At 43.5% G+C, this 15354-nt stretch overlaps 2 protein-coding genes across 2 annotated transcripts; both read right to left on the bottom strand.

The window, feature by feature from the left end:
- Positions 1–2789: 2789 nt before the first annotated feature.
- On the bottom strand, positions 2790–4439 carry LOC119356284 (F-box protein At5g07610-like). The gene is made up of 2 exons (XM_037623231.1): positions 4302–4439; positions 2790–4173 (listed from the first exon to the last, which is right to left on the bottom strand). Exons 1-2 carry the CDS (start codon positions 4437–4439, stop codon positions 3082–3084), a joined length of 1230 nt encoding a protein of 409 aa, XP_037479128.1. The 3' UTR covers positions 2790–3081.
- Positions 4440–6468: 2029 nt separating this feature from the next.
- LOC119292704 (putative F-box protein At5g42430) lies at positions 6469–8317 on the bottom strand. Its single transcript, XM_037571441.1, has 2 exons — positions 8120–8317; positions 6469–8001 (listed from the first exon to the last, which is right to left on the bottom strand). The coding sequence occupies exons 1-2, from the start codon at positions 8252–8254 to the stop codon at positions 6880–6882; spliced, it is 1257 nt and encodes a 418-aa protein (XP_037427338.1). The 5' UTR covers positions 8255–8317; the 3' UTR covers positions 6469–6879.
- Between the last annotated feature and the right edge of the window lie 7037 nt (positions 8318–15354).

A 15354-nucleotide genomic window follows, 5' to 3' on the forward strand; every position in this document is an offset into this window, starting at 1 on the left:
ACAAACCTAACAATCCAGATCATTGGAGTTTTGTGTTTAATGTTATTATAGAACATGTTGGGCTTAGGGAGATGTCTCTAAATGGCATACAATACACTTGGGCTAATAATCTTCCTCATCCAACTTATGAGAAATTGGATAGGGTTCTATGTTGTCCAGATTAGGAGGAAAAATAACCCTTATCCATACTCCAGGCATTTGCTAGGGAGGCCTTTGATCATACTCCACTTTATATTTTGACACAAGAGCCCACACAAATACTGAACCAATTTTCATATCTAAAAATTCTTGAGTGCTTAGAGAGGGATTTAAGGATTTTGTGGTTAAAGTATGGAATGGGGAGTATAAAGTAGATAATTTGGATAGATGGTAAGAAAGATTCAGAAACTTGAGGAAAAAAACTAAAGGTTGGAATGAAAATGTGGATGCTTGGTATAGGAAGATGAAGAAAGAAATTATTGATAGACTTGATGATTTGGAATAAAATGCTGAAAATATGGGATTAACAGCTGCAAATAGAGATGAACAAAAAGAGCTAAGTGCTCAAGTATCTAGGCTTATGTAGTAAGAAGAACTTAAATGGCTTCGAAGATATAAAGATAAAGAGATTAAAGATGGATATGGGAACACTAGATACTACAATGCCAAAGTGAATGGAGAAGACGCATAAAATAAAATAATATCTTTAGAACAAGTAGAGGGGGTGATTGAGGGAGAGATTGAATTAATGGAGTATATTACTAACTTCTATAAGAGACTATTTGGACAGCCAGACGAGTGGAACATTATGCTGGGAGACCTAGATATGCCAAAAAATTCTGCTATAGAAGCTGTGGAGTTGACTGCACCTTTCTCTATGAAAGAAATTCATGAGGTGATTTTTGGTATGGAAAAAAACAAGAGCCTTGGTCCGGATGGATTTCCTGCTGATTTCTATCTAGAATTTTGGGATTTGATAAAATGGGATCTCAAGGACATGGTTGACGATTTCACTTCTGGCAAATTTGACATCACTAGGCTTAATTATGATACCCTAATCCCAAAAACCTCATATGCTAAACAAATTTAGAAATTTAGACCATATGCCTCTTGAATGTCAGTTTTAAGATTATTACTAAGGTTTTTCATGAATAGATTGAGTAAAGTGGTCTCTCATGTTATTTCTCCTACTCAAACTACTTTTGTTAAAGGGAGATTCATTATGGAAGGGGTTGTGGTACTTCATGGAGCTTTAAATATAGTACATTACAAAAAACAAAATGCTCTGATCATCAAAGTGGACTTTTGTTATCAAAATGTTGAAAATGAAAGGATTTTTCTGATAAAGGTGTGACTGGATTATGCTAACTATGAGAAGGGGACATGTAGGAGTTAGGGTTGATGATCAAATTGGGCCTTATTTCAAAACCTTTAAAGGCCTTAGACAAGGGGACTCTATGTCCCCCTTGTTGTTTGACCTTGCTGATTATGCTTTAGCTCTGATCGTGGATAAAGCAAAGAATGAGGGGGGTTGTTAAGGGGGTGCTTGGTACTCAGTGTAACATGGGGATAAACATGCTACAATATGATGATGACACTATTTTCTTACTTCAGGATGATCTTGATGATGCAAAAAAAATTGGAGTTCATTATTTGTGCTTTTGAGCAAATGTCTGGGCTTACTATTAATTTTCATAAAAGTGAACGGTTCCTTTTTGGAGAGGAAAATAATAAAAGACAGACATATCAGGAATTTTTCACTTGTGGCATGGGATCTCTCCCTATGAAGTATCTAGGGATGCCAGTGTCACACACTAGAATTAGAAAAAGACACTGGTCTGGGTAGTTGAAAAAAATGAGAAAAGATGTGAGTGATGGCAAGGTAGACTCCTAGGATCTATTGCTGGGAGAATAACCTTGGTGCAGGCCTGCTTGTCCAATATACCTCTTTTTTATGATGTCGTTTTACCCCATTCCTGCTGGGGTACTTAAGAAAGTAGACTCTTATAGAGCTAGATTGGTTTGGCAAGAAGACGAAGATAAGAAGAAATATCATTTGGTAAACTGGAAGACCTGTTGCAAACCCAAAGACTTGGGAGGTTTGGGTATTTTAAATTTAAACATTATGAATAAAGATTTACTTGTGAAATGGTTTCGGAATTTGGAAATGGAGGAAGGACTTTGGCAGCCAGTCCTCTAGGACAAATATGTAACTGATGGATGCTTATCCAGGACACAACATAAAAATGGAGATTCACAATTTTGGACTAATACTATTAAGGTCAAAGAGATATTTGACAGATTTTGTAGGAAAATTTTGGGGGATGGCAAAAACACAAGGTTCTGGGAAAGACATATGGGTAGATGATAAACCTCTGAAAGAGGCATATCCAAGGCTATATATGCTTAGTTTTGAACACAATATCAATGTGTCTGAAGCCTTGGAGAACGAGTGGAGATGATTTAAATTTAGAAGAACACTATATGAGGAAACCATGGAATTGTGGAAAAGCCTAGGAAGAAGATGTGAGGAGGTTAATATGGGAAGAGGTAGAGATCAGGTGGAGTGCATGCTAACTCCGGATAAACAATTTATTCTCAAGTCCTTATATAGACTAGAGATATTTTTAGAAGACCTTTTTATGCTAAAAAAACAGATGATCCACACATAATCATATCAAATCTTCAAAATGCATTAAAACGGAGCATCGATGGATAACAAACTATAGACTGGAGATATTTACTTGCATAAAACAAATGGAAATGAAGAGGTGAAAATAACGCAGATAATGTACTCTCAGTGACTTATATTAGCCACATCAGGCCCAAACGACTGGCCACAATAACTAGTGCTACATGACAGCAAACAGATGAAATGGCTAGGTGGATTCTTACAACTAACTAGTACACTCACCCTTACAAAGTTTGGCTAACAACATTGTTCAAAGCAACAAAGGCATATGCACCGAACTCAAGACTGTAGACATAGGAGTTGGGACTTCTCCACGCAATGCCAGGAAATTAGGAGAGTAGGCCCATGTCAACCACTAATTTCAGCAAAAGGTGTTGTCCCATGCTGAGCACGTAATGTAGCACTGGATCTCAGTGACCAGCTGAGGGCAATTCCGCAAAACAGGGAGTATAAGGCAAACCATTCATGCCTTTGGCGCAGATAACATGCACTTTTTGATTATCCATGTCATACGACAATGTCATGTTCTTCTTGTCGGTAAGAAAAATCACGTTGCAATCCGGATGAATTGCAAACATCGCATAAGAATCTCCATGTTTACGGCAATTCCTTCCAAACAACTCCAAAACCTTAAAAGTGTGCTTTAGGGTCCACTTTCCAGTATCATAATCCTCAAGGACCCAAATATAGAGTTGGCAATCATAAAAATTATCTGTCTTCCACGCATACAGGCGTCCTTGAGACTGCCCAACATCACATATGTTTGGCAAGTCATTTGGCATTTGAATCTCCCTCCAAACTTTCCCCTCCACGTCGACTGTGGCCATTATGTTATCAATGGAAGGCAGATGGATAGTGTCATTAAGGAAGACCTGTGTGTCTCTACCATGATCCACGAGAGGCTCTCTTGTCCACCTACTTTGCACATGAGTCCACCGTCCAGTTTCTGACGAGTAGATTGCCACTTCTCCGGAACCGTCCACACCAAACATATTGGGCTGGGGCGCAAACACCACAAAGCGGGATGGAACAGCAGGGTCAAAACCTAAGAAAGCGATTGGATCAGGACCTGGAAATCCGACAGGAGGCAGCACAGTCCACTCCTCGGTCGCAGGATTGCAGACAAGATAACAGGCTTCGCCTAGAAGATTATTCGAGCAGCTGCAGAGGAGGAGTCCGCCGCAGACCTGTTGGACAATAATGTAGAGGTACCTTTTGCCAAAGAAAGAGAGTGAAGGGTCGACCAGAGGCGGGCCTCTCCCATTCAAATTGCAGAAACTGAAACCTTCGCCTTCATCCTGGTAAAAGAAGCCAGAGAGGGTCTGTGGCGACCTCTTGCGGATGTCAGGGGCGGAGCAGAGGGCGAGCCACGGCTTGGACACGCACTTGAAGCGGCAGAGGGACCTGTAGGGCACTCGCGAAAGGATCTCCACGAGGCCGCCCTCGGGGAGGCTTGGCGCAGGCTGCTGCTCCTGCTCCCGCTCCAGCTTCTGCTTCTTCTCCTGTATAAATGATAACGGCTGGTTTAGGTTCCCGATTCCTTCTCTTGGATAACGGCTGCTTCTTCTCCTGCTCCAAGATTGGAAGGCCCTTGTTAAACAAAAGGAAGACTGGAGCAGCGCGAGCGAACCTCGGAAGCTACCGGAGCAATGTCGGGGAGCAGCAGCGTAGAATGAGACGGAGCGTCGTCGTCGCGGCGGACGGTCGCCGTCGGCTGACCCTGCAGCGCACAGCCATGCTCGCCTCCACCTCCTCCTCCTGGCGGCATCGCCTCCTCTTCGGCTCGCGGATCAGTGGCTCGAGGCAGTCGAATCGACCGTGGCGGCGCTGGCTGCCGCTGCTCGCCGGGGCTAGGGTTCGTGAGGGGGAATGGGGCGGCGGCTGTTATGGGAGCGTGCGTGAGTGCGAGTGCAGTGGTTGATTTGTTACTCTGCTGACAATAGACGGCCCAATGGACCCTGATAATTTGTTGGCCCACTCCGCTGAATAATAATCGAATAATTTCCTTGGTGCCTCTAAAAAAAAGAAGAACCCAAGCCACGCTGCTTGCTGCTCTGCTTCTTATTCTATCCTAGTGTTGCAATTTGTACTGAACTTAGTGTTGTGTTTTATGATATAGCCATTAGAAATATTTTGGTAGAGCAGTCTCTCAAGTGATTTGATAGAAAATGATGATTGTAAAGAGCATGGACTGAAAACATCGTGTGTCATGTCATGAGGTTCAGACTTGGGACTTCCAAGGGATATGCCTCTGATAAGCACTAAGCTGATTATATATTGTACTTATATCATGATTTGCATTGAAAGGGTAGAAAAAAAAACATAAGATTGTATGGTTTCTTTCAGAAAACTGAAGCCATCATGTTGTACTGCTCAGAAATAAAACCTACACGACTAGAAGGCACAATGGAAGGAATTGAAGAAGCATCCGCGGCTCATCAGGCAAAAGGTAAGCAGTTTTCTCTCCGAGTAAACATTTTTCTCTGGCTGCTTTCATCAAGGACAGGTTCGGCCAGCTTGACACACTAGTACCGGGTGGCTCAAATTTTCAAATGAAAATTTGAATATGCAATTAACTTATCGTACATAAGCCAATTCGAATGAAAATCATGATTTGAAGTGATGTGTGAGATCAACCTGAAGTGAAGTGATGTGTAAACAAGGAGCGCTATCCAACAACTGCTGGATGTATCACACACTGCACACTGGACTAAAATTTCAACGCCACACCAAGTGAAGATTGATTGTAGTAACTGAACCCCATCTTAATGCCAGAACAGGCGCCTGTCATGCTGTAATTTCACAGATTCAGCAAGAACTAAACCTTCAACCAACAAAGCCATGATAGGAAAACCAACCTTATCTTCAGATTCACGCAACAAATATTTCTACTTACTAAAGAGTTTACAGGATCCGGTTTTGTGCGGTCCTCGTTTCCAACAGTCAATGCGACATGTTCCGGTGTACACTTGCAGCACTTGGCATGGGAAATAGCATCCAGAACAGGTGCCTGGAATGCTGTAATGCCATCCTATAGCAGCTACACAAAAGTTAGAGGCCTGTCAAATATTTCTACTTACAAAGACTCTGCAGAATATGGTCCGTGGTCCTCATTTCGGACAGTCAGTGCACCATGTTTAGTGTACAACACTTGAAAGGAGAAATAATAAATATCTGCTATATGTAACATATCCATTGTGGTGATTATTATAAAAAACATTGTCGTGCTCAGCTTCCCATAAAGAGCAGGCCTCTAAACCAATGTTAAGCAACCAAAAACTTCAACACTCTAGTCAGGTTTCAGGAGGAGAATGATGAACTATATTAGACAGCAAGAATTCAAAGCACACTGGGAAGCATATGTAAAAAAAAAAATGGATGGTGAACTTGTACCCATGTTACCCCAGTCTTGCAACAAAGATGGTAGTCTCAGACTATAAGTGACTGCTTCCCCACAAAAGGTCATATTCCCCTGAGCAAAAACATATGAAAGAACTGTCTTCCAGGCCAGTTTAGCTGCACAAATTTCTAGACACCACCAATGGAACATGGAAGTCCACGTGGGTTACATAAAAGAAACTAATATGTCTTTACCCTACAAGTATATGGTGCAATATAGAAGAGACAATCCACAGATAATCTTCTCAAATCTTACAAAATGCTGCATAGAAACAGAGCTAGCACCGATGGATACATAAAAGTATATGGTGCAATATAGAAGAGACAATCCACAGATAATCTTCTCAAATCTTACAAGATGCATAGAAACAGAGCTAACGCCGATGGATAACAAGCTATAGATTGCAGATATTCACTTGCATAGACAAGTGAAAATAAGGAGGTGAAAATGCAAACAATGTCAAACATTGATAATGTACTCTCACTGAGTGTCTTATATTATCATCCCACATCAACAGTTAACGAGTGGCCACAATAATTTAGTACTACATGAAAGCAAAATAGATTAAAGGACTAGGTTCATTCATACAACTACTTATTACTCTTACAAAGTCTTGGCTAACAAAGATTGTTCAAAGCAACAAAGGCATGAACCTGAACACCAACAGATAGGATAGGAACACCACACTGTAGATATAGGAGTTTGTTCATCTCTACGCAATGGCACGAAATTAATTAGGAGAGTCGGTCCATGCAACCACTAATTTTCGCAAAAGGTGTTGTCTCATATGGTGATGCTGCAGTGAATCTCAATGACCAGCTGAGGGCAATTCCGCAAAACAGGGAGTATAAGGCAGACCCTTCATTCCTTCAGTGCAGATAACAGTCACTTTCCGATTATTTATGTCATACGACAATGTCATGTTCTTCTTGTCAGTAAGAAAGATCATGTTGCAATTCGGATGAACTGCAAACATCGCATAAGAATCCCCATCTTCGCGGTGATTCCTTCCGAACAGCTCCAAGACATTAATAGTGTGTTGTAGGGTCCACTTTCCAGTACCATAATCCTCAAGGACCCAAATATAGAGTTGGCAGTGATGAGAATTATCTATCTTCCATGCATACAAGCGTCCTTGAGACTGCCCAACATCACAGATTCCTGACGAGTCGCCTGGCATTGTAATGACCCTCCAAACTTTCCCCTCAGCGTCGACTGTGGCTATTTTATGACCAATGCTACGCAAATGGATAGTGTCATTCAGGAAGACCTGTGTGTACCTACTATGAATAATGAGAGGATCCGTTGACCAGCCACTTTGCAGATGAGCCCACCGTCCAGTTTCTGAGGAGTAGATTGCCACTTCTGCAGAACCGTCGACACTAAACGTATTGGGCCGGGGCGCAAACACCACAAAGCGGGATGGAACAGCAGCATCGAAACCTAGGAAAGGGACTGGATCGCCGTCTGGGTATCCAACAGGAGGCAGCACAGTCCACTCCTCTGTGGCAGGATTGCAGACAACATAACAGCTTTCGTCTCGCGAAGAATCCCAGTTCCAGAAGCTTTGGTCTCGCGAAGAATTGGAGCAGCTGCAGAGGAGAAGGCCGGCGCAGACCTGTCGGACAGAAATGTGGCGGTACGTTTTGCGCAAGAAAGGGAGAGATGGGTCGACCAGAGGCGGACCTCTCCCACTCAAGTTGCGGAAACTGAGAGCATCGCCTTCATCATGGTAGAAGAAGCCGGAGAGGGTCTGTGGCGACCTCTTGAGGATGTCCCGGGCGGAGCAGAGGGCGAGCCACGGCTTGGACACGCACTTGAAGCGGCAGAGCGAGCTGTAGGGCAGCCGGGAAAGGATCTCAACGATGGCGCCCTCCGGGAGGCTCGGCGCGGTCTGCTGCTCCTCCACCCGCTGCTTCTTCTTCGCATCCTGCAAATGACAGAAACGACGGCTGGTTCAGGCTCCCGGTCCCCTTTCTTTCTTGGATCGACGACGGGGCCAATCGAAGATCTTGTTCTAAAAGAAAAGAAAGAAGCTTGGAGCAAACCTCGGAAGCCACCGGGACGATGGCGGGGAGCGGCGGCGTAGAATCAGACGGAGCGTCGTCGTCGCGGCGGACGGTAGAGCCATGCTCGCCTCCACCTCCACCACCTCCTCCTCCTCCTCCTCCTCCTGGCGGCATCGGCTCCTCTCCGGCTGGCGGCGCCGGGTGCTGCTGCTCTCCGGCGCTAGGGTTTGTGAGGGGGGATGGGGAGCGTGCGTGACTGCGAGTGGAGTGGAGGCTGGGATCCCGTGCGCCCGGTGTGTGTCACTCTGCTCACAATTGACGGCCCACTCCACTCTGGTTCTAAAGGCGGCCCAATGGACCCTGATAATTTGTTGGCCCACTCCACTTTTTGAATAATAATCGAATAATCTCCTTGGTTGGTTTGTTAATTTATTTATTATTGCGAGCCGGTGACAGAATTAGCTTGTCTTCGCATCAGCAACATGGTAACAATGATCCATGCCGGAATAATCAACTTCACTTGTCTCCCTGCCAAAATTGTTCTCCCCCGTTTTCCCCTTCTACATTGCAAATCAAATCCAATTTAAACTCCTTCCGCAAAAAAACAAAATCCAATTTAAACCCAGTCGTGCAACCTGCGACCTTCCTTTAGCTGCAACTTAAAAGCTCGATCAAAATAATTTTTTGAGGGGGGAGAAAATTTTGAAGCATAGAAATCTTCTATCTCTAAATAGCTAGCTAGCCCCCACTAGCCTATTTATCTCAACATGAAAGCATGTCACCTCATCATGAAACAGATGCTCACTTCAACATGCAACCATGCATAGGAAAAGCCCCACCTCAATATGCAAGTATGAATAACATTTTTCATTCTATTATGCTATTTGTATCTACTGAATTTTTTACAACTATACAATTGTCGAACACAATAAACCAAACATATTTTCCGTTTTATTTCTCATATTATTATTTCAAATATTCATGTCACATACTATCAAATATCTTTGAAATGTATTGCAAAATATTCCCGCAACAATGTGCGGGGCATCATCTAGTACTATGTATCTCTGAAAAGTATTTCCGGACGGAGGGAGTACAACTGTACAAGTTAAGGAACAATGATTCTATACGGTTATGTGCATATTTCAGCGAGAAAGAGATTTCCGATAGCCTGTTTCAGAGGGGCCTTGGAAAGCACCGGCGAAGGATAGTTTCCCGCCATATTTAAGAATTGGCCTGTCATAAAAGAAGAAATTATCAAGGCGGTTCAGTAATATTTTAGAACGGGACACCTCCCTGGCGGTGTTAATGAAACAGTAATTATCCTTATTGTAAAAATACTTGACCCGATGCAGCTCACTGACTTTAGGACTATAAGTATGTGCAATGTTATTTACAAGATAGTTGCAAAATGTTTGGTGAACATACTTTGAGCACTGCTTGATGAGATCATGGCAGTGGCGCCATATCAAAGTGTCTTTGTCCCATGGCGCTTAATCACTGATAATGCTTTGCTCACAATTGAATGACTTTGATCACTTTTATTCAACATGAGAAGAATTCGGAGAATAGCTTTTGCGCCTATAAGGTTGACTTTTCAAAGGCTTATGACAAGGTGGACTGGGGTTTCTTGAAGTAGACGATGAAAAATTTAGGCTTCGCTCGCTAGTGGGTACGATGGACAGTGACATGTGTTATCTCGGTGTAAGTGCATCTAGTGTCACCCCTAGTTGGTTTTGGAGTATTGACGATAAACCTAGTTAAGGGACTAATGTGTTTGTGAGAATTGCAGGCTAACACAGGTAGAAGTCCCTCATTGATTCGGTTTTACTACCAGAGATGACCCCTAAAAATGTATGAAGACATTGAAAACAATGGTGATACATGAAGATATTCATATTGAAGACTATGACAAGAGAAGACACCACGTGAAGCCTATGGAACTCGAAGACTTAGATTCTTTGTAGTTTATTTCATTTGTGTTGAGTCATAGGAACCACCGTACTGTTAAGTGGGGTCCAAGAGAACCAGTCAGAATGACTGAAGTGATGCCTAATTCAAATCCTATGTCTTCGAGCGAAGACTATGAGAGCAAATCTTGTCCAGAGTCGGACAAGTCAGCTTTACTTGCAGCCCAAGTAAAGTTGCCATGTGAGTTCAAAATCTGACCGTTGGAACACGTGTCAGTTCCTTAGTGACCCAGGGTCATTTCGGACAAATCAGGTCGGGTTGCCCAGTGGCTATAAATAGTCCACCCCCTTCAACCTTAAATGGTTGGCTGCTCAGATTTCAGTGCACGGCTTTTGTCGTTTGAGAGCAACCCACCTCGAAGCCTTTGAGAGAAAATTCCTAGCGAGGAGAAAAGCCCTAACCACCCAGAGCCAGAGTAAATTGGGCATCACTTAAGTCTTCGTGTCTGAGTGATCTGAAGACTTATTACACTTGAGGACTGTGCATCCTCCAGATGGTTAGGCGTCGCGTTCTGAGCATCCAAGAGAAATTGTGGATTGCCGGTGAATGAAGTCTATGAAGGTTTGGGAGTCTACCTTGAAGACTTACCAGAGTGATTGGGCGAGGTCTGTGTGACCTTAGCTCAAGGAGAAAACGGTGAGGACTGGGTGTCCTGAGCTGCGTGTTCAGGACTGGGTGTCCGGGACTGTGTGTCCTTTGGTTTAAATACCTAGCCGCTCCAACCAGACGTACAGTTATCACAGCAACTGGAACTGGTCCAACAAATCATTGTCTTCAACGTGTCACTGGTTTCATCTTCACTTCCCTTCAACTTACTGTTATTCATTGTGAAGCCATTGCATGCTTGCTCTATCTTTTGTCTTCACAACATAACTGTATGATTTGACTGGCTTCATAACTTCTTCCTATCTGATCCTTATTACACTGGAGCTACTTGTCATTGTGCTTTCACTCTATTGAATACTTGACCATGGCTTGTCTGGTGTAATCTAACTTCCGCTGCTTAAGTGATAGGCATATCTGTACTGTTTGTCTTCATAACTCTCACGTATTGAAGACTTTGATAAAAATCGCCTATTCACCCCCCCCCCTCTAGTCGATATAACGCACTTTCAATTGGTATCAGAGCAAGGTGCTCCCTTGTTCTGTGTGATTCGGTTTAACCACCTGGAGTTTTAGCTATGTCGACTACAGGGATAATCAAAGTCTCTGATGCATGCCCCGTCTTCGATGGAACTGAATATCCTTACTGGAAGAATAAGATGCGCATGCATCTTGAAGCCATTGACGTCGACCTATGGTATGTCGTCGAAAACGGCGTTCCCAAGGCTGGAGAAGGTGTCACTGCTGCTGATGTCAAGAAGTTCACTCAACTGGACTCTACTGCCAAGAATATCATCTGTGGTCATCTGACCAAGGGACAGTACGGCCGTGTGAGTGCCTTGAAGACTTCCAAGCTGGTCTGGGACTGGCTCTCCAAGGTCAATGAAGGCATCTCAACCCAGAGAGATCAGAGAATCAGTGTTCTTCGCAACCTCTTCAACCGCTTCAAGCGAAATGACAATGAGAATGTCCAGCACACATTTGACCGGCTCACTGACATCACAAATGAGCTTCAAGCCCTCGGCGCCACTGAGATCACCAAACATGAAATCGTCAAGACGCTGCTGAGATCACTCGATAGCTCGTTTGACATCCTAGCCCTGATGATTCAAGAACGTCCTGATTTCAAGACACTCGATCCGTCTGACATACTTGAGAGGCTCAACACACATGAGTTTCAGCTTTCTGAGAAAAGAGATATCTACGGTCCTAACTATGGGCGAACTCGTGCCTTGAAGGCAAAAGCTGTTTCCTCATCTGAAGAAGAATCTGACAGCAGTTCTGACGATCCTGAAGACATTGGAAGGGAACTTGCAATGCTAGTGAAGAAGTTCCAGAAATTCACCAAGAAGAAAGGCTTCAGAAAGTCTTCACGATCAAGCTCAAGAAATGATGAAGCTTCTGCTCATGACTACAAGAAGAAAACATGTCACAAGTGCAAGAAAACTGGACACTTCATCTCTGAGTGTCCACAGTGGGACAACGAGAACAAAAAGAAGAAGAAGAGCAAGGAATATGATTCTGACGACAAGAAGAAGAAGAAATACTCAAAGTCTTCTTCCAAGTCTTCCTCAAAGTCTTCATCACACAAGAAGAGTTCATCTGGCAAGGCACGTGCGTTTGTTGGCAAGGAAATGGATTCAGAGGAGGAGTCCGCTTCTGAGGAGGCAGAGGTGGAATCTGAGGAGGAGTCTGATTCTGGCATTGTGAGTCTGGCTACAGCATACGTCGCCAAGTCCATCTTCAACACTGAAGACAATGACTTCATCACCGACACCGATGCAAATGACAAGGACGATTCCACTCCTACCTACTGCTTCATGGCACGCGGTGCCAAGGTAAACTCACGCACTACTCACTATCAAACATCTATTGACGATGACTCTGATTGTGATTCAAAACCCAGCTACAAAACTCTTGCTAAAATTGCAACTGAACAACAGAAAGCCATGGAACATATTCAAAAACTGTTAGACAGAAGCGATGATCTATTGGGTGCTGAAATGACTCGATCTGAATCCTTAATTGAAGACATAAAAAATCTTCACGTTAAGTATCAAGAACTTGAAGATCGTCATGATACTCTCTCAACTACTCATGAAAAGCTTTCCTATGATTATCTTCAAAGGAAGCAAGAACTTGAGAAATTGAGAGCGGCTCATGAAGACCTTCAAAAGGAAAACAAGTCACTTCGCGCCGAACAGATCAGTTCCGCTCAGGAAGGATTTGAACCACCATGCCTTAAATGCATTGAGCGTGATAATGCTACTTCTGTTGCTGAATGTTCCACTGCTACTGCTGTTGCAATATCTTCAACTGTTGAAGTGGAAACTAACCCCTCTGCTGAGGATACCACTGCTATTGCTGATGAGAATGCTAGGTTGAAGACATTGCTTGAAACAGGGATGTACAAAAGTCTCAAAGGACATCCGACATTGTGCGATGTCCTCAAGAAGCAGATTCTGAACCGAAACCCTAGGAAAGAGGGTGTTGGGTTCGTGAGGAAAATTAATGCAGATGGCTCTTACTGGAAACCTGAGCAGTACCCCAAAACCACATTGGTTGCTGCAAAGGAATCCTCAGTAGATCCATCCAATCTATCTGGCTTTACTTGTGCTAACCCCATTATCATTGATGAATCCTTTGATGCAAACTACAAACTGTTTATGAATCAGAATGGTGAAGTATTTGCTAAGTACATTGGTACTAACTGCAGCAATGGACCGCCTATGAAGAGGATCTGGGTTCCAAAAACGTGTCTGGAGAATCTTCCTGTGAATGTCTTCATGACACCTCACTTGAAGAAGACAAACCTCAGACCAAAGGCGTCATACGTTCCAAAGGCTTCATACAGACAGAGGACTCATCTGAGTCGCACTAACGCAAATGTTTTGCAGGGAAACCATACTCAGGCATATGAATATGAGAGCGGTTCATCAAACCGTCATGTTCATATGACCAAGAATTATTCTGCCTATTTTTATGAGTACTATAGTTCGCCTGCTAGACTGTTTGCTAGGGCTCCAAAGCCAAAATTCTCAGATGCTGCACTTAGACTTATTGCTTCTAAGCCACCCTTGAAGATGTGGGTGGTTAAGAAAGCTTAACTATCTTTTGCAGGGAAAGGTCTCCAGCAGAAAACCAAAATCTTCTGACACTATTGCTGGGGACCTTAAAAAACTTGTGGGGTGCAAGATCAAATGCCCGAATGGCATCACTATATATTTCGTTCCTGAATCGCATGCTACTCTCCCTATTAGTCCTAACCTGGATTTAAGTTTTCATAACCCACTGGTTCGTCAAATGTTTCTGCTTCACAATACTCTCCGTGAAGCCTATCCCCCTAACTGCACTGTAGGGTACGACACCAGCGGCTTCAGAATGGATTATTGACAGTGGGTGTACAAATCACATGACTGGCAAACGAAGTCTTCTTATGGACTCAACCTTACGTCCATCTGACAAGAGCCACATCACATTTGCTGACACTGGTAAAATTAAGGTATTGGGTCTAGGTAGAGTTGCAATCTCAAAGGATCAACACATGGATAAAGTCATGCTTGTTGAATCCCTTGGCTTCAACTTAATGTCTGTTTCAATGCTCTGCGATTTGAACATGATCGTAATATTTGGAAAATATCGTTGCCTGGTACTAATGGAATCTGACAAGTCTCTAGTGTTTGAAGGGTATCGGAAAGATGATTTGTATGTGGTAGATTTCTCAGCAGGGCCACAGCTTGCAGTATGTCTTCTGGCAAAGGCTTCAGAATGCTGGCTTTGGCATCGGAGACTTGGGCATGCTGGCATGAGGAACCTCCACACCCTTGCAAAGAAGAAGCACGTCATAGGCATCGAAGGCGTCAAGTTCAAGAAAGACCACTTATGCGGTGCCTATGAAGCAGGGAAGATGACAAGGGCAAAACACCCTTCGAAGACAATCATGACCACTACTCGACCCTTCGAACTGCTTCACATGGATCTGTTTGGTCCCACTCACTACTCAACTTTTTCCACTACTGCTTGCCTCTATGGTTTCGTCATTGTTGATGATTATTCTAGATATACTTGGGTGCACATAATCCTTTACAAGACTGAAGTGCAGGATGTCTTCAAACGCTTCGCCAGTCGAGCTATGAACAATTATGGCGCCAAGATAAAGCACATCAGAAGTGACAATGGCACTGAATTCAAGAACACTGGCCTTGACACATATCTTGATACTTTGGGCATCACACATGAATTCTCAGCCCCGTACACGCCACAGCAGAATGGCGTCGTCGAACGCAAGAACAGAACACTCATTGAGATGGCCAGATCAATGCTAGATGAATACAAGACTCCAAGAAAATTCTAGCCTGAAGCCATTGACACTGCATGCCATACAATCAACCGTGTTTATCTTCACAAGCTTCTGAACAAGACATCTTATGAACTCCTAACTGGCAAAAAGCCAAATGTCAGTTACTTCAGAGTATTTGGCGCAAGATGCTGGATCAAGGAACCACACCACACCTCAAAGTTTGCACCAAAAGCACATGAGGGCTTCATGCTTGGATATGGAAAGGATTCACACTCCTACAGAGTCTTCAATCTCTTCCACTACAAAGTGGTTGAAACAGTGGATGTGCGGTTCGACGAAACCAATGGTTCACAAAGAGAGCAACTGCCAAATGTGCTAGATGAAGTTCCAGCTAGTGAAT

Source organism: Triticum dicoccoides, chromosome 1A (assembly GCF_002162155.2).
Source record: "Triticum dicoccoides isolate Atlit2015 ecotype Zavitan chromosome 1A, WEW_v2.0, whole genome shotgun sequence".
Classification (NCBI taxonomy): Eukaryota; Viridiplantae; Streptophyta; class Magnoliopsida; order Poales; family Poaceae; genus Triticum; species Triticum dicoccoides.

Bases quoted from the DNA above. Each gene is read 5' to 3' on its own strand.
- LOC119356284 (XM_037623231.1), bottom strand. From the start codon at position 4,439: ATGCCGCCAGGAGGAGGAGGTGGAGGCGAGCATGGCTGTGCGCTGCAG. The intron at 4,174-4,301 runs GTTCGCTCGCGC...TCATTTATACAG, and splicing joins TTGCTCCGGTAGCTTCCGAG to GAGAAGAAGCAGAAGCTGGA.
- LOC119292704 (XM_037571441.1), bottom strand. From the start codon at position 8,254: ATGCCGCCAGGAGGAGGAGGAGGAGGAGGAGGTGGTGGAGGTGGAGGC. The intron at 8,002-8,119 runs GTTTGCTCCAAG...TGTCATTTGCAG, and splicing joins TCGTCCCGGTGGCTTCCGAG to GATGCGAAGAAGAAGCAGCG.